Source organism: Formica exsecta, unplaced genomic scaffold, assembly GCF_003651465.1.
Source record: "Formica exsecta isolate Colony F162 unplaced genomic scaffold, ASM365146v1 scaffold421, whole genome shotgun sequence".
NCBI classification, from domain to species: Eukaryota; Metazoa; Arthropoda; class Insecta; order Hymenoptera; family Formicidae; genus Formica; species Formica exsecta.
This window is the reverse complement of record NW_021851451.1, coordinates 945094-970390: the sequence shown is the minus strand read 5'-3', so window position 1 is coordinate 970390 and position 25297 is coordinate 945094. Positions and strand designations below refer to the sequence as shown.

The 25297-nt window shown below is 34.9% G+C and overlaps 1 protein-coding gene across 6 annotated transcripts in view; it reads right to left on the bottom strand.

Annotated features, from left to right (window-relative positions):
* LOC115240204 (neo-calmodulin-like) overlaps positions 1-25297 on the bottom strand; it is a 52014-nt gene that overhangs the window by 13387 nt on the left and 13330 nt on the right. The window contains exons 1-3 of one of the 6 annotated variants that reach the window (XM_029815220.1): positions 15192-15323; positions 8013-9154; positions 4469-4510 (exon numbers count right to left, since the gene is read on the bottom strand). The exons of 1 other annotated variant lie outside the window; for it this stretch is intronic. In XM_029815220.1, the coding sequence (XP_029671080.1) occupies positions 4469-4510; positions 8013-8099 (129 nt within the window). In that variant the 5' untranslated portion in view covers positions 8100-9154; positions 15192-15323. 4 more of the 6 variants (XM_029815221.1, XM_029815223.1, XM_029815222.1 and 1 more) reach the window with 4 other exon arrangements.

Genomic DNA, 25297 nt, shown 5'->3' with positions numbered 1-25297 from the left:
CTATCATATCACCACGGGATATAGCTAAAAGCTTTCCTTTTTTTTTTTTTTTTTTTAAGAGAACCAGTGAAGGATTGCATAAAGCGAATTCGCATGCTGCACACAGTGGAACTTTATCTAGATCGTTGCCTTTTTAGGTAACGTGATATATGATATGTATACCATTTTTATTCTTTCGCGCGACAATGCGGCTGACTTTATCTCTCTCACTGTATTGTATTATCATTTTCTCGAAAAGAGTGACAACAATACCGCAGAGACGAGTACGCAAAATATACTTGTAATATCATGAGAGATACATAGTTTATCTTGTCCATAGCTGAATATATTTTTTAAGTTATTGGTGTCTTGTGTGTGTGTGTGTGTGTGTGTGTGTGTGTGTGTGTGTGTGTGTGTGTGTGTGTGTGTGTGTGTGTGTGTGTGTGTGTGTGTGTGTGTGTGTGTGTGTGTGTGTGTGTGTGTGTGTGTGTGTGTGTGTGTGTGTGTGTGTGTGTGTGTGTGTGTGTGTGTGTGTGTGTGTGTGTGTGTGTGTGTGTGTGTGTGTGTGTGATATTTACTATTAAGGTATTTTTGAAAGAAAGTATGGGTATAATCTTTCCATGCATAAAAACTGCAGGATATGCATTCAAAATAAAATATATGTTTGCTATTGCAGAATATCGTTATGAAATGATTAAGCTATGAAATGATGATCGAACGTAATTGTATTGGCACAAATAGATAAAAGAATGCATTAAATTATTTTTATTTAGTTATAAATAGATCACAAAAATTAACTCAATTTGTTGACGACCTAGTTATTAGTTTCATTCGTGACAATCTTGACCTTTTTTATGCATTCACATGTATTGGTAAAGTTGATTTATATCGGTAAAAAAAATTTTTAATTTGTCTCTTTTTTCTTTTTTATCTAAAAAAAAAAAAAAATTTGCACACATTGCCAATAACTGACACTCAACTCGTGTCAATATTCAATAATTAATACTCAACTACATGTTTTTGTACAATTCAATATAAAGACAATATTTGACGATTTTTACGATGAATTCAATTAAGCGTGAAAATATTTAAAAATTTTAAATATATATTATAATATATATTAAATAAATATATATTGAATTTTTCTCTCAATTAGTTTGATAAAACAGATGAGAAGATCCACAAATATTCACATGAATGATCCTATACACTCTGTCCAATCAAACTCTTTTTGGTTTAATTTTGTCACTTTTTGGCTTCATGGTCTCATATACAAGCATTGTACTGCGTTATTTCCGTCTCGGCCATTTCACCCACTCAAGTTTTGCCCGGAGTGTTTGCGAGCGAGACCCGGAAACCTCTTTCAAAAGATCAATAATTGGAAATGATTGCGGCCGCCCTTGAAAGACTATGCTTTGCGAGACACTGGAGCATCATAAACCGAATAGAAACAACGGCATTGTTGTTATACAAGAGCAATCGCGTATAATTTCCATTTATCTCTTTATATGCTCAATTATTAAGCTCTTGAATATTCAATGTATAATGTTTTTGCAATGTGTGCAACTATCTTTTTTTATAAATTTTAAACAATAAATTTTGATGATAACAATAATAAACATTCATTTTTAATAATAAAAATCAATTAAAATAAATTGCAACAAATAATTATTACGATGAAATAAAAACGAATTTTATACGATCTTTTTACCCGTTTGAAGTCAATCAGAAAGAAATTACACTAAACTGTGAGTCTTTGAAATTTCACCGATGGCCCAGATTTTCTCGATCGAAAAAAGTCTCCTGCGTGACAAGATTTACGAGCGTAAATCGTGATTTCAGACCAAGATGAATAATCGGATTACAAGTATCACAGAACGTGTACGATACTCATTCTTCGCCCAATTTGTCGCATGTAGAAACAATCGTATATTATACGTCTAGGAAGACCAATGCGTCCTTGAAGCGTGTCATTGACTTCCCTCCCCCTCCCGTGCAAGATCTAGAACCGACTGATTAATAATTAAATAATATAGCCGCGCTTCAGTGTGGCCGATGAGGGCACCGCGGTCAAAGACATCGATCTAGATCTCATTTTCGATTTTAGACCATACCTAAACAAATTCGTCTGTAATATCTCAAGAATCATTTCGTGACAATCTCTCGTTTGTCGCCATTAATGGACGTATTAATTCTCGTTGGCAAAGGGTGCTAAGGGTGCGTCAGATTTATGCGTCAGTCGCGAGAGTATGCTTTTTAAATCCCTAATTGCAATCAAGATCTCTTGCGAGATACCTATCTCTATAATGAGACGGATCTGATTTCAAAGCATAGATTTGATCCGTAAGGCTGAACATGATTACTTTCCGGATAATCTCGATTTACTCTCGTTGTAATAGCTACAAAGATTTTTCAAATTAAAAAGAAAAGCAATTTAATAAAAATTAATTCATTTATTAAAAATTAATTCACGTAAAAAAAAGTTATTAAACGGGCACGATATTTTAAATAGTTACTACAGCAGAGAATCCTGTATTAAATTTTACAGTATTTTAATCCCGAAGATTTCTTCTTTATTCCGCACTATTCTCATTTTGCTTTCATAAATGCACTTTATAAGTACAAGAGTAATTTATGTTCGAACTTGCAAAAAGCGAGTAACGATTTTCGCCACGTATTCATCCCTTCGAAAAACAATCTTTGACCTACGCTATTTACGGATTGCAAATGGAAGTATCCGCGCAAAACTTTGCGCTGTTAAATTTTAAGCTAATGTGAACCATTCGCGATAACAATAGATGTAATTAAGCGAATGATCGCCATTATTTCATAGTCAGTATTAGCGATTTAGCATCGCTCGTTATGTCCTATTTATTTTCGCACATATTGTGTGTTTTTCAATGTAAAAGATTTATCTTTTTCAATCCTAAAAAGAAACATTAAAATTTTTTTTATAACAATATAAAATATATTAGATTCAAGCAACAAAATATTTGAAGTAAGCACGAGTAACATGGGATAAAAATCTTTTCAACATTATCTTCAGTATTCGACTAGTTCATTAACTGAAGACTTGATGCAGAAACGATTGTAAGTCATGTATTTTCTTGAAATATTATTTTTACGATGGATAAAAATAAGTCGATTTATAATTTTCCCTTCTGAAATATGCCGTTCTTTATTTATTTGAAAAGTAGCGTCTCAATTACGAACATTGTTTTAGGTAACTGCGTATATAAAAAAAATGCTGCAATATTACAGTCGTAGCGTGTCAAGCGCGCGCAGTAAAACGTTAGCGCGAGGTAAAAGCGGAGATTGAGATAAAAAGGGTGAATAATTAGAATGGTAAAGCACGAATATATGTGCTTGAAAAAATGTCGCGGTTTTAACAAGGCCGAGTCGCATAAACGCGCTCATTAGCGGGTGGCTTCTCGACATATTCGTGTCATCGCACGCCTCAACAAAGGCGGCATAAATTTTCCGACAAGCTTTCTTTCTCCTTTTTTTCCCCCTCCCCGCGAGACATTTCTGGTATAATTACAGTAGTCTATTTCAACCTGGCACTTTCGCGCGTGATATACTTACTACACAATTCCGTTCTCTCTTACTTTCTGCGAAAACTTTGCGGAAAGAGAAAACAAGACGACAAGAAAGAATGCTACGTAAGAATACGAGGCATGCATTTCTACGCGCGTTAGCAGTTTTGTTATCAGCAAAAGTTCCAGAAGGAAATGTGCGTGCCATGCGGTTACTCTCTACTTTTATTCTCAACCGTTCAATTAATGACCAGTGTTGTGTCGCCGTTAAGCGATATAGTTAGCATGCATGCTATCAAGATTATGCTCGAGTCGATTATGTCATTCTAAGTAAACATTATCGGGAACACGCCACGAAGGATGACATGTCACAAGCGTCTCGTTCGTGGGGAGGTACGTGATCGCGGGACCTAAATCCGAGATTCGCGTGGAATGTACGCGAGCGATAGTAGAAGATAACCGGCGCCGTCACGTATCGTTGTTATTTTGTTGCAGCAAAAATCGACTTTGCGAAAGGGATTATTTAAGGTACTCTCTTCACATATTGCAGCCACGTCCGATTACGACATGTCGGAAAGTGAGAGAAATCGTGCAAAGCTTTTTGTTCGCGCAACACGTCTGCGAATAAGACACAGACAAGGAAAAGGATTGGTACAATTTCTCGTTTGACGTCGTAATCCAATTACGGCTACCAAGAATAATGGACCATAGATATTCTAGATGAAATAATTTGCAAATTTACGCCCAACGTTTTAGCGAAATGCGCGTGCTCTACGCCTCTACGCACATGTGTATGTGTGGAGCGATGGTATCTATGTTTCTAAAAAAATGAGCGAATGAATCATAAATAATTCACTAGATATCTAGCTAAGTAGCTAGTAAACTAATCTCTCAACTATATATATATATATATATATGTGTATATAGATCTGAATTATTATCTTGGTATGTACCTGGCTCAGGCTTCTAAAGCTACTTGTACTGGCGCTGCGAGCCTGCAAACACAAGTACAGTATAGGTCACCAATTACCACGCCACTGTAGTTGGGGGAGAAAGAGTATAGATAAAGATATCGTATATAAAAGAACACACCGAGACGATACCATAGACACGATGTGTTGGTTTGACGGTGTGCAAGTGCGATTCATAAGAAGGAACACAAGTGATAATGCATTTCGTAAATGTCAGAATATAAAAGTTACGCTTGATATGCGACGCGTGGGCTGCAAAGAAATTCTTATATACGTTAATGTGGCAAAAAATCTATTTCAAACTAGAAGAGAATGGTAAAGTTCAAACTGATCTGCAACTGATACCGACGAACTTCTTTGACACAATGGCATTAAAATTGTCAAACACAATGGAATAAAATATTAAAAAATAAAAAAAAAAGAAAAAGAATATTAAGAAATTATGTCAGTAAAAATAGCACTCTCTATAAACTGTTTCTAAAACCCGTTATATCAAAATAAAATTGATGGAAATGTTGTGGACGCGTTTAAAGACTTTTTACATTTAACAAAAAAAAGCATATATCGGTTTTTATCAACGATTAATTCACATATCATCAAATATGTAGTGCATTAAAACTGTCGCGCATTGAGAGCATAGTGTGAGTTACTAGCGTGTGATTACTTGTTTTACATAAACAACGATGTTTACCAAGAGACCTCGATTTAATGTCATGTTAAGTCGAGGCACCGAATTGTCAAATTGCCAACAGATCACGTGTAATAATAATTTGATCAGACTATCTCCTTTCCCACACGGCTTGCTATTTAGCTCGCCTGACGTCGCAAATATATTTAACCCAAAAATAATATATTAAATCTGTTTCTAAATCACATGAGAAATTCGAATAACGAATTTAATGTATAATAAAAAAAATGTCGCGACATGAATAAAAACTTTATAATCTAAGAATTAAATTTTATTCATCAATATTTCTTTTGATGCAACATGCATGTATGTAATTACATCCGCGAAACATCGCGCAAAGATTTCTCGTGTTAACTGTCATCGGACAGAGTTCCTTTTAAAGTAACGCTCGACTTAATTGACGAGATTAGACGTTCTCTCTCCCGCGCAGTCTCTATCTATCTATCTATAAGGGGAAAAGAGCGACCGTGAAATCGGAAAGCTGTCACGTCGGCAAGTCGTGACGGGTTTACCGAGCGAAATGTAATGCATCGATCGGACCTCACTTTTGTTGTTTCGGCGAAAACTGTTAACTTTCTGACACACCCGGCCTGGCCGTTTACGTCACGTGTTAAATCAGAATCGACTACTACTTGTTAACGCGGGACCTACTTTACGTTCGCTCCACAACGGTGTTATTTTGTCACGGTCTTAAACGAGGGAAAACTCAACTCGAATGCTTACCGCATTCATTTAATGATCCCTCAATTCTCGTTTTTCTCAATATCAAACCATGAAATTATGTCAATCAATTTTATTTGATTGAATTCATGAATTGTAGAATCGAGAGAGAATTTTGTTTAAATTGAAATACATAACTGCTAAGTTTAATGTTTACGTTAGCTCGCGATAATCAAATTGTTTTTTTCTATTCATGAATTAATTATGATTTTTTCATAAGGTTGAAATCATATAAAAGCTCATTATAATTAAGATTAATACATATTTATTTTTACAATTGAACAAGATAAATTTAAAATGTAATCAGGAATTATTTTTCAAATACTCATTTATATATTATAGCAAATTGAAAATAAAAAGAGAGCAAAAAAAAAATATAAAAATATTTATCAAAATAACACATAGATTGGATATATTGAGAAATAAAATATTAAATCTCGGAAATATTTTCGGCAATAATGTGCGGATGCATGAAATATAATGGAAACGCGAGCGAGCACGTATCGGAAAAACGTCTCAAATGTTGGCACAACAAGTTATGCAATTTTGATGAACTTTTGAAATAGCGTGAGTGCGTGTATATATCTGTATGTGTAAAACTTTAGTCGATATCGTTGTATTATCGGTCGTTTGAAAACTTCTTCTTTATTGCCGCGCACGTGTTATTAATTATGCGTATACGTGCAAAATATGAGTCACGCATATTTTTATATGCTTAATTTTTTCTTCTCAATCAATTAACTTGTAATAAGTTCATGCGGACAGCGCAAGGTTATCGATATACATATCTCGTGTAAAGACGAAGAATTGGAGCACGTTTTATTTTTTATATTTCGGTTTCCTCTGTCGAGATTTTCCGATGATATCGATCGTTATAAAAAAAGCATCAACTTATTAAAATTATAATCTACGAATATCTATGTTATTTGCAACTGCGTTTATAGTTGCTTTATAGAATTCGTGTGACATTCAAATATTTTAACTAATTTTTTTCTTGTTGCATTCTTAATAATATATTTTTGTTATAAATAAAAAATTTTCTCAAAATTCTTGCAAAGAACGAGCGTTATTATAATTGCGTATCTTAAAGTATGTCATGTAAATTTTTGTTTCTTCAACGCAAGAGTTTAATCTACCACTAATTGAATTGTAAATATAAATGTGTAAAGTAATTCTTATTTATTCCAAATAATATCATTTTTCTAATAATAATGTATTTAAAAAAAATGATATTAAGCGTTATACACACTCTATCTTTCCCGACCATAATTTGTAGCAATTAAAAATACTTTACGTAAGAGAAATCGCGGAATAACTCCTTTTTATGCACGGTGGCTTAACGTATTATTAAAACTGTGTGTAATTTTTCCAAGCGATTAAAGATTGCATTTATTATATTCATTGTATCGTATAGTACCGTGGCTTTTAATCAGAAAATATGTGCGCGACATATTCTCAATTAATTCAGCGCGTGTTATTCTGTCATATAAGAAGTCCCGTTTAAACGTTTAATAAAGTACGTCTGCGATAAGTTTCACTGTCTATATCTCATGCCTATCGTTGCGCGAAATTAATTGCCCTATAAAAACGAGCCGACTCGTTTACTTTACCGTCTCGCGTGATCCGCGTGCGATATCAGCCACCCAGCTGGCGTTATTATGCATTCACTGATGTTGTTTCTCCTCACGTATCGTTTCAAGGGGAGCTGTCATCGTAACTCGAGCATATAATTCCAGCCTAACGACTCACGATAGAGATGCTCGTGTTAATATTATTTCAATTTGAGCGTATAGATGCTTGCCAATGATATCGTTTGCGCTCTCCCTTTTTCTCTCTTTTCATAAATAATCCAAGCTATTTATATTTTCTTTAAAATAAAAAAAAGTAACTTTTAAGGGGCGACAAAATTTCTAAATTAAGAATCAGATTGTGATATCAATTTTGAATCGATTTTCGATATCTAAGTTAAGTGATAAAAATTATTAAAAATTCGATTAAAACTTTCCTCGGCGCATAAATCGCAAAATCGTGATAAATTTCAGGTCGCGATTGGAGGAGCGCGACACGTGAATGATGACAGAATTCATTTTGACGTGCATAATCTTGTGCGATTTTTACCTTGCTCCGGTTTCGCGGTGCGAAGTCTTCCTTGCTGGCTTTCCTGCGCTTGTCCTTGAGGATCATCCTCGCCGCGGCGAACGCCATCTTGTCGTCGATGTACTCTTTTCCACGCGGTCCTCGTGTGAAATAAGTGAATAACTCGTCGAGCGGTTTAACAATTAACGAGCTCTTTCGAACACAGTGTAACAGGAATCACTGGACCGACAGTGTATAACACGAGATAACAATGTTCCCTTTATTGCTGCTATTGCTTGTCAATCGACACGCCCGTGCGAGTGAGCTTATTTATAATTATGTATGCGTATCGCGATATTTACAAATGTTTGCTTCGTATGTATATATTTGTGCGCTATATATATTTCTATATATATGGGGGATAATTTATATACGGAAACTACCAACGTGCTATATATGTCGCAATTGCACTATTTGTTCTATCGCGACCCTTATCATTGTCGTTTAACTAACCGCCTATCGTATCGTCATCGTCGTCGTTATCCTCGTTCTCGTTCTCGTAGCCGTCTCGTTGTCGCAGCCTTGTCTGTCGACCCCGATCTATTCCCTTTAACGTTATTCTCTCTCTCTCTCTCTCTCTCTCTCTGTCAATTTCAGTTTCCGGTGTCTCTCGTCGAAACGAAGAAATTGATCGAAGCAGAATGCGCGTCGTTGAACACTGTCGTTTACACGTTTCTTTTTTTTTTTTTTTTTTTCTTCTTAAGCGTTTAGATGTGAGCACAGCCAATAATCGCGATACATCGTCACGAAAGTTGACGAATCCGACGACAGATTGCTCACTTCATCGCGACGGCGACCGCCCGACCGGTATCCGTACCGGAAACGGACCGGCGAGGATGCCGAGGTGTCGTCACGTTCCTGCCGGCGACGGTTCTTTTCGGGTTTGCTGCTCGGTGGCGGGATCTCGCGAAAGCTCGTCGGGAACATTTGCCCCGCCGTGACGTAGTGTGATTACGCGCCCCTTTATTATACACACACACAGTGCCGTTGCCGTACACACCGCTCTCGCGAGTTTGCACAGGATGATTCCAAGGTGCCTTTATCAATCCTCGCCGGCGATTAGCGCTCGCGAGCGACGATGTTCCTCTGCCTCGAATTAGGCTATTCTAATTACGATCATCGATCTAGAAAGAAAGAGAGAAAGGAGAATGGTGTTTCGTGGCCTCGTTTTCGCGAAGATTTACGTTCTATACATTTATCGCGAGACTCGCATGATCGATCGCGTTAGCGACAGCTCGTTTCCCGTAGATGAGTCGACCAAAAGTCGATAAGTCAATGAGAGCGGAAGGAGTATTTAAAGGGTATTGTATTTTTAATACGAGACTAGGATAGAGGTAATCTTCGATGATTCATCTTTCTACTTGATCTTTCGTGCTTCCTTCTTAATGTACATATATCAGAATTCAAAAGCTGAAACGTATATAGACGTTTGAAAATTAAAGTTTTAAAATGGGTACAGCACAAAAATTTGCAAAAATTGAGCGGAGATTAAAGGAAGTAAAATATGGAAAATAAAATTCGATTCAACCTTGACACATCAAAAGACAAGATTGTATCTTTTTCCGAAGGATATAAAATATTCTGTTTACGTCACACGTGCATTGCCAATATTTTAACGCATATACCACGAAATTCCGCATTCGTACAATACAATTGCAAAATGATTACTCCACTAGGAGCTTTGTTGTTTGTTGGAGTTTGCCGTATAGATCGACAAATAGAAAAAGAGCGACACGTTCAAAATCTTGAGAGCCCACGTGCGCTTCGTACAATTTTTTAATTATTTTAATGTATCCTTTAATTATTTTATCAGACGCCTCACACGATATTATGATGGTCTCCGCTTGATTGTTACTTGGATGGCTTTTACAATAAAAGGAGGAAAAAAACTGGGAAACTTCGAAAGTTTTTTTTTTTTAATAAAAGAAGGATGCGCAATATTTCCTTGAGAACAATTTACAAAATAGCAGAAAAACATGAGAAAACATAAATCTTTTAAATACTCCTGTTTCTCGGCTATTAAATGCTGCAAAAAAATTAAAACTTTCTTTCAAACTTGATTTTGCTTGGTTAATTTACTCATTAATAATTCAGTTTACCTATGCATTCTTTCCTCATTTACATGCATTGGTTTTTATCTCTCCCTTTTTCTCTTACGGGAGTTCTTGAAATTTAAAAACTCTTTTCCCCTGGAATTTTCTTTGAATTGTATAATATAATTAGCGATAATAGAAAACGGAATATATTTCTTAATAATATTTTGTTATTTTATATTTCAAATTTTTATTAATAAAACTTAGTCGAAAGCAAAATCTCGCGCAAGATATCAATCAAACGAAATTTTTGTAATAAAATAAAGTTAAATTAAAAATTAAATTTAAAAGATAAAGCTTGTTATAACAAGGTTTCACAGTTTAAAGCTAGCGAAACAGGAGATGATGGATGGATATGTCGAGATAAAATTCAGAGAAACAGAGAGCAGAGTAACAAGCTGAAATTGCGTATCCGCGTTCTGATGCATGCGGGTTCGTGGAAACCGGAACTTCAAACATAATTGAATTCCGCCAATTTCCATGATACGCACGTATATGTATATAAATTTTCCTAAATGGTATTCTGGCTATTATACGGTAAAGAAAAAAAAAAAAAAAGATAAAAATGCTACCAAGCGATTCTAAAAAGATCCCACCGAGAATGTAACACGATACAAGAATACCGATACTAAACGCAGATGGACGAGGAATCGTTTTATACGTCTTCCCCTGTTGCGAGAGAGAGAGCTTTATTATCACTCTTCCAAATCGAAAACGTTCAATTTCTCGTGCTCTTCCACTCATCTTCGGTACTCTCGCGGGAGAACTTGGCGTATACGAGTAGTATTGATCATTCCCAGGCTGCAGCTCCCTTCTTCCCACTTCACCCTCCCCCTACCTCCCTCAACGTCCTCCGACCATCATTCCGCGTCCTCCGACCTCCGATCTCTGACCTCCGACCTCTATATCTAAACCTAACCTTCTATAGGCTGCATCTGTCCTTGCCCCAGGGCATTAGACACCGCGATATTTGATGCATATTTTTCGGCGAATATTTGTATCTTTCTATGTCGTCAAAACAAAATTTTATACACACATGAAAACTGATTTATATAATATATATAATAAATAATGTAATCTTTTTGTCATTTTTTAATTAATCAACTGCGTAATTACTCATTTAATAAAAGTTGATAACAGCTATTATAAACATTATTTATTTTATAAATAGAAGAAATTGACAATACATTGCCAAAATATTGCCAAAGATTGATAAACGGAAAATTTTTGACGAGAATTTATCAATAATATAGCCTCGGACAAATAAACCTTTCTCCCAATGGACAGACAGATAGCATACACATACACACCGGAAATTTACTACATGTTAGATTTACACCTGTTGCCGCTAATAAGCTATCTTGACATTTGTTGTTAGACGTGCATCCGGCGGTTTCTGATTGTAATTCAACACCATGATTAGAAACGCGACGTCCCGCCTTTCACGCGATGACCGAATGTACGGAAATGAAGAGTCGCGTTCAAATGTACGAAAATATGTGTATGTATGTGTATAACGCACACGAATGCGCGCGCACAATTATCCAGGTTCACGTCCTACTTACAATATCGAACTGCACAAGAGTTGGCCGCAAAACGTTTCTGCCATTGACCGTTCACTTGCGCTTATAATTATAATGTAATTACACTATAATATTATCATCAAAATATTCTTTTATTCCGAATTTAAATTTTGAAAGCACGTGGATTAATTAAATTTGTTAAATTTTGTTATGTCACGATGCAAATAAGTAGAAATAACGGGTATGTGTGATATGCGTATGTGATACAATAATTCGATATAGAAAATATTTTGAAAAATTGCAAAAAATTAATGTAATTCAGAAATCAAGTTAAATTTTTTTAAACGTGTGTGCGTGTACTATCCGTTTCTGCATATGTATTAAATATTATATTAATATTAATTATCAACTGACAAAAAAATAAAATAAACTGATATTTTTAATATCAATCGTCATTTAAATGAAAATATTCATTAATGAATAGGTATTAACTTTTGTTAAATTCGAAATATTATTTTCGTATCTCGTTTAACAAGAATTCCAAGTATTTTCAAGTAAATCTGCGGTATCTCTTTTTCCACACAGCTCGTGTAAAACACTGATAAGCTTTCCACAAATATATGCGAGTATTTGCGAGATCGATCGAATATTGAATGAAATTACGGGCTTCGAACCTGCGATCCAGAAAGCAAAATTTTACCATTTATCGTTTCAGTTAGTTTCCAGAAAGCGCAGAAATTCTATGCTTTTATTTGCCCTTTGTGAAACGATATCTGTCAACGCGCGGCTTTTTTCCCCGGTCATTATTTCGCCATTTATTCGCGCGACGGATGGAAAACGGTGGAAAATGTATCATTTATTTCACGCCAACGTCGAGTGTTACATGTTGATTCATTGAATTGAAACAATATTCGTATTATCACGTTCACGTCGAATTACTCCCGTGATAGTAGTGTTCAGAGTGATATTATTATCGACACACACAAGCAAAATATCATATATCAATTAAAAAACAAAAGAGAACAATGGAATTTCAACGGCATCAATGAATTGCAAAAAAATATAAAAGAATGAGACAAACAAAAAATGATATATCAGTTATCGAGACACGCAAATAAAAAATGGTATATTCTGTTAAAAAACAAAAGAGAATAACGAAATCTCGACGAGATCAATACATTACAAAAAATGCAAAGGCGTGTTCAATCACTTATAAACTGTTCGTCGATATCAAACAGAATTTTTATTCAATAACTCTCAATTATAAAGTATAATAATTTTTGAATAAACAATTAAAGAAAAAAGATATTTTAAATTGTAAGGACAAAAATATGATACCATATATGTAACTAATTAAAAATTATCATCAGAATATTTGATTGCAATATATAATTGAAAATTATTATGTATAATGAAAATTATTATATAATTATTTATATATAATCTCTTTATTCTTTTTTTTAATAATAAAATTCTCATTATTCTGATTTTATCGAAAATTTACACAATATTTTGAAAAATTTAATTAATCTCATATCAAAGAATCTGTTTTTTGTTTGCCGAATAATTTAATAATTATAATAACACATGATAATAGTGGAATCTCTCGTTATTTCCCATTTATCTCTAAAATTTTCCCGCGAAATACAGTTGCGTATAATTTAAGCAATTACCGTTGCCGCATGCGACATATATGCAATGTAATTCCATTGGACGCTCTTTATCGACATGAAAATTTAAAAGCCGCTTTGAAAGTCTCATATTTCGCGTTAGCCCTTAGAGATTTTTATGATTTTTATGTTTATACTTTACGCGATAATGCTTGTGAATATTTGCAATATAATATAGCAAGTTCCAATTACGATAATGTAACCACTTTTCATTTTTGTGATATTAATATCTATAAAGTTTATGCTGGGAAACGTTCCAATTTATTAATATCGCCCTTGCTCTTAAATGAACGAAAAAGCGCAAATCAGAGCTTTTGCTTGTTAAATTCTTCAAAGCTCGCTTTGAAAAATATCTCGTTATACTGGCAATATTTTTAAGACGAATTTAAAGCGTGAAACACACAAATTTTAATAATATTAAAATATACGTTTCTTTTTCAATAGAAATTATATGATCTTGCGTAAGAAATAATTTGATGTAGGTATATCGTATGCCATATCTTCTTATCGATTATCTTATATCCAGAATAAAATGAAAATCGTTTATTGGAGAATTAAAAAGTTTAATTATATATATAATATGTACGATAAAATAGAAATAATATAATACAAAAAAAATAATATAATAGAAATAATATAACACAAAAAAAATTCTGATTAAAAAATTGTATTTCTTATCATTTGTGTGCTTAATACATATATTTTTTTCATCTTTAATTTAATATTTTCACGTAAAATTGTTTCTCTCTTAAAAATTGAAAATTTAGCTGTACGTGCACGTTGTAGGAGAATCGAATTTCTCTCGTAAAAGTCCCATATGAAAACATTAAAGTAAACTCGTCTATATTTTATGAGCCGGTCACTATTCCACGTTGCATCGTACAAATGCAAATTCTGCGGGTGTGTCTTGTTTATGCATGGCAAATCGCAACGGCATTATATTTTAAGTATCGTACTTGATATGAGCAATAACATCGGCTGTAATGAGTGTCCTAAAGGCTTTTTCACTTGCAAAATATTTCTATCGCGAAATTTACATGTTATCAAAAAACATTATATAATCCGCTAAAATAAATAAATGCAGAATTATGCATTTGTATTACGTGAATAGCATTTTACTAGATTTTAATAGATTCTGCTAAAAATATTACACAAAGTGTATAATTTCAGAATACATTTAATTAATAACAAAATGTATTTTCTCAAAGAAAGATGCATTCTAGCTGCTTGATTTTCAACAATCAAGATTAATTCTTTACGTTAAGACAATCGAAAAGGAAATTCGCGAGTATAGTATTCAGAAATCATCGATAGAAAGAACGGTGCCGTCTGAAATAGCAAAGTATGTATGAAAAAGTTCTCGCTCGAAAATTATCTATACGTTATCTGAAATATCCATTCCCAGGAACAATCTGAGCGAAAAGATGCACAGTAGCGCAAGCATATTAAAGGAGAAAGAGCATCGAATGTGTCAGAAAAGACAGAGAAAAGGAGGCTCCTCACGAGACAACTCACTGACCACTCGACGAAAATATCGCAATGATCGGCTCGTCCGGCGGAAACGAGCTACATCGACTATACAGTAAAAGCACTCGCGATGCTTCGCGAATCGTTCTCTCGTTCTTGGGACCAACGGGATCGGCGCGCAATGTAACTTGTGCATAGCGGTACCCGCCATTTTTGAGGAAATCACAGAAACCGCCGGTGAAATTTTTCGCGTCGCGAAAAGCGAGGGTCCCTTCGGGCCCGTAAAATAATTAATCGGTCCCGTCTCGAGGCGAGTCGAGAGATGCGCGATCGCGGCGAGTCATTTTCACGGGACCGATGATGGAGAGAGACCAGGCCGAATTACCGTGCGATTCTGCCAACACTTACGTGCTCGTTGCTGGGCAGATGGCCTGTGACTGACACCCTCGATCCGCCACGCGCCCTCGCGCAGCCAATGCTGCGAATTCCAGGCGGTCGCTCACGCGCAGGTCCACGCACCCGCACCCGCACCCTCGTCCCGCACACCCCGCGCCCACGGGCACACGATGATCCTTTCCTCCCTTCGTCTTCCGCTACTTCCTTCGGCATATCCTTTCATTTCGGTGCTCGACAAAGGGAGGAATCCCGCATTTTTATCCCCTGCTAAAACTTTTCCTCGCGGTCCCCGAGGTTTGCATTAAAGTCCAGTTTTCTAATTTCTCGGTGCTACGCTTAGTATCTACGTGCGTGTGCAAAATAGTAATATAAATATTGAGATGAAAATATTAATAACATTTTAGTTATACAACGAAAATATATTTTAAATCATGTATATTAGAATGTGCAAGATCTTTTTTTTTTAATTTTTTCTTTCACGTGAAACCCCGTAAAAATATTGTAAAATAAAATCATTATATAATTGGACATATTTATATAAAGCTTTTCTTTTAATTTTCTTCTGAAAGTAAGAGAAATTATTTATATTACTATTTTTTCTTATATGCAATATAATTAAATACATCCTTTTTTTCAAACTTTGATTTTTATCTCGACATCTGCTCGATGTATTTTAATAATAAGAAGACATTCCTCCTGATATTTGAATATTTATTTATTATTAGCTTTTTTATTTTCCCTTCTTTCTTTTTACAATTTCTCATACATTTGAAGATTTTTTCTAATTTCTATTGTATATGAAATCGCAATGGAAATCCTTTTATCATAATCGTTCTTTCACAATCATTTTTCCATCTCTGCTTTTCTGAACTAAATTTTTTATGCAAATAATCTTTTATTTTCAATTTATACAGAAATTTGAACAAACAGATATACATATGCCTATATATAAAACTCTGTTCAACAAAAATTTTATCTTCTAGTGCAATAATGGGTCGCGCAGATAATAAATAGACACAAGAACAAAAACTATGATGAACGCGAGAAGGAGACGATTGTTCAACAAAAATTCAAAACACCGAACAAAGCACGATGCGCTTTATATCGAGGCAAAGCAAGGTAAAGTTCCGAGGAGTCGCTCTCTACGGGCTTTTGTGAATCTTCCATTGTTAAATATCGACAGGTGTCAAACGAGCTATCGCGGTACGCATTACGTAAATTACTTGCGCGAGTCCCTTCGATTTTCTGCATTGTTCCGAACGATAGTTTCGTCCTATCCCTATCGGGAGAGAGTTGGTTCTTGCAAAACCATTTCGCAACGCGAATGGATGGTGTCACCGCGATCGTAGTAGCCTCGAAACTCGACGATTGAGAAAATTCATGCTGCGTGACAGAAGAGAGGTATCGCGCTCTTGACATTTCGCTTTGCATAGTTGCTTTGTCTCGTTTCGCGACGTAAACCACTCGTTATCGTGCTTTTCCCCTGCTCATTTCCCGCTTTGTAAAAAGCGTTGAAAGACTATAAAGAGACGCCGGCTACTGAAATGCCGGTGTCTGTATCAAGTGGCTCTTTTAGTCGCAGTTACCACGGTATCCATTAATTATCGCTTTAGCGTAAAAATAATAATAATAATAATATAGTATAGAGTTAATAAATTTAATATTATTTGAATTATCGCGCGACTGCTAAAAGATTGAAAACTTTGACTCGTGTTTTTTTTATTTCACTTTTAACAAGTTTTCATTCGCTCTTTAATTTTTATATGTTCTCAACAAATTCGCGACATTTAAATACATTTATCGTACTAACTGCGACATTTAAGTACATTTATTATCGATCTTATTGTTGATCTTATCGACACAATTATCTTTTTTCTAAATAATATTTTATAAATTAATATAATTTAAGGATTTATTTAAAAAAATTATAATAACTAAATTTACATTTATATAATCTATTCATAACATTTTAATTAATCACATCAATCTGAAGAAAAAAATATAAAGAATTTATACTTTCAAATAATTTTATTTTTTAATAATAATATAAGAATGAATATATTATGTATGTGTTTGTTGTAATTAGCAGATTGTATGTAATAATTCCCATTTTTATCGCGAATTGAAATTATGATTTATCCAAAAATCTGTGTATGATAAAAGATAGTTTGATCATTCTACTTATATAGCAAAGTAGTATAGCATTGTTTTAGGCGGACGACGCAAGCCTGATTTCATATGCAGTTCACTACTTACTTGCTCAATTTTATATATACGATCAATATTTACCAATAGATTGCATTCGTTCTAAATATTGTATTAATAATAACGACTAGAGGACGATGATAAAGACGAGAACAACGACGATAACGATGATAGCGATAAAAATAATGATCACGATGATAATAACAATAAGATTGATAGTGATGTAATACATAATAAAATACGATATTATATTCATCAAAAAGTATTTTAACATCATTATCAAATAATTATCACTTGTGTACTTATCAATACGTCGATGTAATTAGCAGGTAAAAATATTATTCAATTCCGTCAAATATCATTGGTCGAATATCGAGGTTGTTTAAAGGTCGAGGTCGCGATATGTAATTTTAATGAAATGTCATTACCGATCCATAGTCTAACTCATCGATACGTTAACAGATCGACAATATGCATAATACATAATCGTATCGCGGGATCGGCGTGAGCTTATAGAGAGAATGAAATTGTCGTATACCCATCTGGTGTGGTGCTTAATAAGAAATAGTGAAAAGGCGCGAGACAATGAACATTTCCAAAGAGCTGTTTCAAATTTACAGATAGACAAGCATAGACGGATAGATCTAAATATGTATATGATTCTGAATGCACGCGTGTCTTGTGTGCGTGAGACCGTAACACGGTACCGACATATATACCGGGTGACACGAGCGTGTCGGTAACCCGTTCACGACCCGAAAGGATTGCGTTCGCGAATATACCGACTGGCGTGAAAGCTCGAGAAGCTTTTCCGATAGAGAACGACGGTACAGTATCACGTATGAAACAAGGAAGCTTTCAAGGAGGAAAAAGCCAGGACTTACCGACGGTATGCGAAAGCTTTACGATATGCAACCCACTTACCTGCAAAAGAAAGAAAGGACCACGCGTTAGAGACCGGAGATTTTTTTCACGACACTCTCGATGTACCGTCGATTATAGCGCATAGTTCAACGAATCGATTAAAATTGTCAATGTTTTTCAAACAGTATTCGGTTCAGAGTAATTTGTTAAATTAATTAATATAATTCGCTTTCGATAGCGATAGTATCGTATTTTGTGACGCGCACTTTTTGTCCGCATACGTGTCAGTTTATAATTTATAGTTTAAGAATGCATTAATTTTTTTTTATTTTTCTCGCGTTTTCTTCAAAACGATTCGCGTCCGACATGAATTATTAATTTTGCCAACATAAAATATTCGAGTATTGCTATCGTATGTAAGAAGCGTTAAAGATATACACTGCCGCATCGTAGAATGATCAATATTAAGATCGCACTAATTAGATTGTATTAATTATTGATTATTGTTTTATGGTTGCTAAATAGTAGAGGTAATATAATCAACGATTATAATTATCAATATATATATATTGCCGTTTTTTCGGTCTTTATTTCTTAGTAAAAAACGGAACAAACTTTCCGTTCAACCCAATATATATACAAATATATATAATAAATATTAAATGATTAGAAATTGTGATTAATGAATAAAAGGAATAAATTGAGATTAAAATAATCGTCCAACATGATTTATTATAATCGTTTTCAAAAATTACGGATTAACATTTGTGAATGTGCGATAATTGATTTTACTCACCAAAATCGATGTGTCGTCATTGCATGCCTTTTATCTGCATTTGATTATCACTTTATTCCTTTCTGTTCCTGATTCTTTCTTTGCTCCAGATAATTATATACCACACTTTTGGTATATTTTCACTATATATTCACTTGCATATTGTGTGTCTTTGTGTGTAATGTACTTCACTAATTCAATAGTTTACTAAGTTACTCACTTTTCGCAAAACTGAGGTTTTCGAAATCTGTCATATATGACAACCCGATAGATTAAGTCGACGCTGTTTACGAATATTGAAATACGCGTATAATCGCAATTGTGCGGATTAATAGGAATGCTGAGATTCGCCCGTTGTTTAATTTCTTCACTCCCGATACTTATTCATACGCGAAATTCACTTTGCGGATAGAAAGACGCGAGAGACAAGACCCAACCATGACCTGCGCACGACTATGACTGAAAAGGTTACGGAATATTTATAAAAATTTTGAGCAGAGATAGGTAGGCAGAGTGGGGGAAGGAATGTACGTCGCGACGAGAGCGCGTCTCTTACACAAATAAAGCCGGGTACAATAAACATTTACGATATAAACAAAGACAAGAACGGAGATCGGGCGACGCTTCTGAAATTTCGATCACGATAACGTATGTTCAGTTTATAATTTATAGTTTAAGAATGCATTAATTTTTTTTTATTTTTCTCGCGTTTTCTTCAAAACGATTCGCGTCCGACATGAATTATTAATTTTGCCAACATAAAATATTCGAGTATTGCTATCGTATGTAAGAAGCGTTAAAGATATACACTGCCGCATCGTAGAATGATCAATATTAAGATCGCACTAATTAGATTGTATTAATTATTGATTATTGTTTTATGGTTGCTAAATAGTAGAGGTAATATAATCAACGATTATAATTATCAATATATATATATTGCCGTTTTTTCGGTCTTTATTTCTTAGTAAAAAACGGAACAAACTTTCCGTTCAACCCAATATATATACAAATATATATAATAAATATTAAATGATTAGAAATTGTGATTAATGAATAAAAGGAATAAATTGAGATTAAAATAATCGTCCAACATGATTTATTATAATCGTTTTCAAAAATTACGGATTAACATTTGTGAATGTGCGATAATTGATTTTACTCACCAAAATCGATGTGTCGTCATTGCATGCCTTTTATCTGCATTTGATTATCACTTTATTCCTTTCTGTTCCTGATTCTTTCTTTGCTCCAGATAATTATATACCACACTTTTGGTATATTTTCACTATATATTCACTTGCATATTGTGTGTCTTTGTGTGTAATGTACTTCACTAATTCAATAGTTTACTAAGTTACTCACTTTTCGCAAAACTGAGGTTTTCGAAATCTGTCATATATGACAACCCGATAGATTAAGTCGACGCTGTTTACGAATATTGAAATACGCGTATAATCGCAATTGTGCGGATTAATAGGAATGCTGAGATTCGCCCGTTGTTTAATTTCTTCACTCCCGATACTTATTCATACGCGAAATTCACTTTGCGGATAGAAAGACGCGAGAGACAAGACACAACCATGACCTGCGCACGACTATGACTGAAAAGATTACGGAATATTATAAAAATTTTGGGCAGAGATAGGTAGGCAGAGTGGGGGAAGGAATGTACATCGCGACGAGAGCGCGTCTCTTACACAAATAAAGCCGGGTACAATAAACATTTACGATATAAACAAAGACAAGAACGGAGATCGGGCGACGCTTCTGAAATTTCGATCACGATAACGTATGTGAACGATCATTCAATAAAAATCACTTCTAGACGCAGCGAGAATACTATGAATTTAAACACGAAACGTAAAACACGACATACTTCAGTCACTGTGTTTTCCGCGCGTTATTCGCGCGTTACCATGGTAACGTGGCGCGAGATTATTATTATATATGGCGACGAATAATTTCGGCATTGCTTCTAAATATATCCGTTAATCGCGCTTACGGATCAATCGATGCGTAAAAATTATAAGTCGTTAGTCGGATCGGCATTTCGGACACTCGCTCACACGCGAAAATTACTTTCGATGATTGAATAACGCGAGAAACAGAGCGAGCACAATTCGGACCCATGCTAATGCAACTGTAATAATTATAAATATCTAAAAAGAATTCCATAAAAACGTGGACATCCCGATAAAAGTGCATTTTAAAAGCCGATTGCAGAAAATTATAGCGTTATAAATAACGATAATTAATTAATTAACTCGCGAACCGCACAATTGAAACTTTCGAATCTCGCCATTTGCAATGTCTCGGCAGATAAATCACGGATATCGCTTACGAATATCGAAAGACACATGTCGCATTTGCGCGGACTAATAAATGCACCGAAATAATCGCCCATTGTTTAATTCGGCACTCCCGATACTTATTCACACGCGAAATTCACTTTGCGGATAGAAAGACGCGAGAGACAAGACTCAACCATGACCTGCGCACGACTATGACTGAAAAGGTTACGGAATATTATAAAAATTTTGGGCGGAGATAGGTAGCCAGAGTGGGGGAAGGAATGTACGTCGCGACGAGAGCGCGTCTTTTACACAAGGCCGGGTACAATAAACATTTACGATATAAACAAAGATAAGAACGGAAACGGAGGTCGGGCGACGCTTCTGAGATCTCGATTATTTTTCACAATAACGTATGTGAACGATCATTTAATAAAAATCACTTCTAGACGCAGCGAGAATACCATGAATTTAAACACGAAACGTAAAACGCGACGTACTTCAGTGACTACATTTCCCGCGCATTACCATGGTAACGTGGCGCGAAATTATTATTATATATGGCGGCAAATAATTTCGGCGTTGCTTCTAAATATATCAAAAGACGCGTTAATCGCGCTTACGGATCAATCGATGCGTTAAAACGTATAAGCCGTCAGTCGGATCGGCATTTTGGACATTCGTTTACACGCGAAAATCACTTTCGATGGTTGAACAATGCGAAAAACAGAGCGAGCGTAATTCGATCACGTTAATGCACCTGTAATAATTACAAATAATCTAAAAAGAATTTCTTAGAAACGCGGACATCCCGATAAAAGTACGTTTCGGAAGCCGGTCGCACAAAATTACGCGTTATAAATAGCGATAATTAATTTATTTACTCGCGAGATGCAAAATTGAAATCCCGCCATTTTCAATGTCTCGGCAGATAAATCACGGATACCGCTTACGAATATCGAAAGACACATGTCGCGGTTGCGCAAACTAATAAATGTACCGAAATAATCGCCCGTTGTTTAATTCGGCACTCCCGATATTTATTCACACGCGAAATTCACTTTGCGGATAGAAAGACGCGAGAGACACGACTCAACCATGACCTGAATAAATATTAAATGATTAGAAATTGTGATTAATGAATAAAAGGAATAAATTGAGATTAAAATAATCGTCCAACATGATTTATTATAATCGTTTTCAAAAATTACGGATTAACATTTGTGAATGTGCGATAATTGATTTTACTCACCAAAATCGATGTGTCGTCATTGCATGCCTTTTATCTGCATTTGATTATCACTTTATTCCTTTCTGTTCCTGATTCTTTCTTTGCTCCAGATAATTATATACCACACTTTTGGTATATTTTCACTATATATTCACTTGCATATTGTGTGTCTTTGTGTGTAATGTACTTCACTAATTCAATAGTTTACTAAGTTACTCACTTTTCGCAAAACTGAGGTTTTCGAAATCTGTCATATATGACAACCCGATAGATTAAGTCGACGCTGTTTACGAATATTGAAATACGCGTATAATCGCAATTGTGCGGATTAATAGGAATGCTGAGATTCGCCCGTTGTTTAATTTCTTCACTCCCGATACTTATTCATACGCGAAATTCACTTTGCGGATAGAAAGACGCGAGAGACAAGACCCAACCATGACCTGCGCACGACTATGACTGAAAAGGTTACGGAATATTTATAAAAATTTTGAGCAGAGATAGGTAGGCAGAGTGGGGGAAGGAATGTACGTCGCGACGGAGCGCGTCTCTTACACAAATAAAGCCGGGTACAATAAACATTTATGATATAAACAAAGACAAGAACGGAGATCGGGCGACGCTTCTGAGACCTCGATCAGTTTTCACAATAACGTATGTGAACGATCATTTAATAAAAATCACTTCTAGACGCAGCGAGAATACCATAAATTTAAACACGAAACGTAAAACGCGACGTACTTCAGTCACTGTATTTCCCGCGCGTTATTCGCGCGTTACCATGGTAACGTGGCGCGAGATTATTATTATATATGGCGGCAAAAATTATTCCGACATTGCCTATAAATACAGGTATATTAAAAGACACGTTATGTTAGTCTCGTTTACGAATCAATCTATACGTAAAAACTATAAGCCATCACTCGAATCGGCATTTCGGATACTCGTTCACACGCGGAAATCACGTTCGACGGATAAAACAATGCGGGAGATAACGGAGCGAGCACTATTCGATTTCGGATCCGCGCTAATACGATCTGATTGCAACGGTTACGGAAAAATTAGGAAGGATTGGATGAGGATAGGGGGGAGAGAGATGGGGGGAAACGCGTTACCGTACATCTAACAATAAAATAAGAGCGTATTTTTTTCAGGAAAACCCAGGACGCATAAGATTTTGCGCGATATAAACAGCGATAATTCACTAATTCACTCGCGTTGTAAAACTGAAACTTTCAAATTTCGTCATGCAATATCTCGGCACGTAAATCACATCGATGTCGTTTACGTATATTAAAAGAAACATATCGTGTTCTTTCGCGGGTTAATAAACGCACTGAGACGGTCACTCGTTATTTAATCCGGCATTTTCGATACTCGTTTACATGCGCGATTTATTTTCGACGGGTATAAAGACGCGACTTCACCACAGACTCGCGCTCTGAAACGATTACTAACGATCATGGAAAGTTTAGGTAGGATTTAGATGGATGCAACGAGGAGAAAAATATCCCTTCGAGAGGAAAGGATAGAGAGCTGTTAGCAGTTATGCTGTCCTTTTCTAATGGAAAAGAGAACGCACGTATGCCCCCTCTACCTCTAATAGAAAGAAAGAGAAAGACATAGAGAAGGATATTTCTATGTCTATGATTGGCTGCTTGTACCTCCTTTTTAGAAAGAGAGGCACGCTACTTAAATATCGCTATCTTCTTTGTTTCTATGTCCGACTCCCTTCCAACAGTCTTTGCTTGTGTGTATGAGTGTGAGCGCAATTCCAGGAAAAAACGGGCATGAAATTTCTCGGAATATACAGAGAGATAAGAAAGCGAGGCTCGAGCGACGTTTTCGAGCGACTTTTTCGACGCTTGATTTCTAGTTTTGAAAATAATGAATAATGTAAAATATAAAATAAGAATTATTCTAGTACAAAGAAATATATAAATTTAGTAGAAAGAAAGATATAAATGCAAATATAGAACATATATAACACATTTTTTTATTAATATTCTCTCCTTATATATGTGATTGTAGCGGCATGAAATTATTATTACACATGATGGCAAATGGATTATTTTGACGCTGTTTTTGATATTAAGAGGCACGTGTAAATTGCAATTAGGAATTAACCGATGCATCAATTCAAGATTATAAAGTTTTTTCATTTTTATTTGTAATATAATAATGTGTCATTTAAGGTAGCTTAATTATAGAATTATATTTGTGGAATTAAAAATATAATTTAAAAGAAAGGGGAAACACACACAGGAGTGATTCAACATTAGACGTGTGCGATAAGATTGAAATAGTTACGAAAAATTGGAAAGAAAAGAAAGGAAAGATGTTTTATATGACAGTTTTATATGAAAAGATATAAACTCACACAATTTTAAAAATAAATTGTGTATGCAGATTAATAAATAATACTAAATTTTATATTTTAAATTCAATTTTATATAATTAAAAATATTGACTTATAATTTATATAAACTGATTTTACGTTCCTAATATTAATTATTAATCTGTTTTTACATAAATTACCACGTTTCACCTCAAATTCGTGCCATTAAGCATGATTAACACGATGCTTTATTACTAACTGCTAGTATGCTAGTGATTTACTAGAAGCTAGTAAAGTTGAGATATTTTAACTATTTTTTAACTTTACTAGCATACTAGTTATAGAGAAATAGAAAGAAAGAGAGAGAGAGAGAGAGAGAGAGAGAGAGAGAGAGAGAAAGAGAGAGAGAGA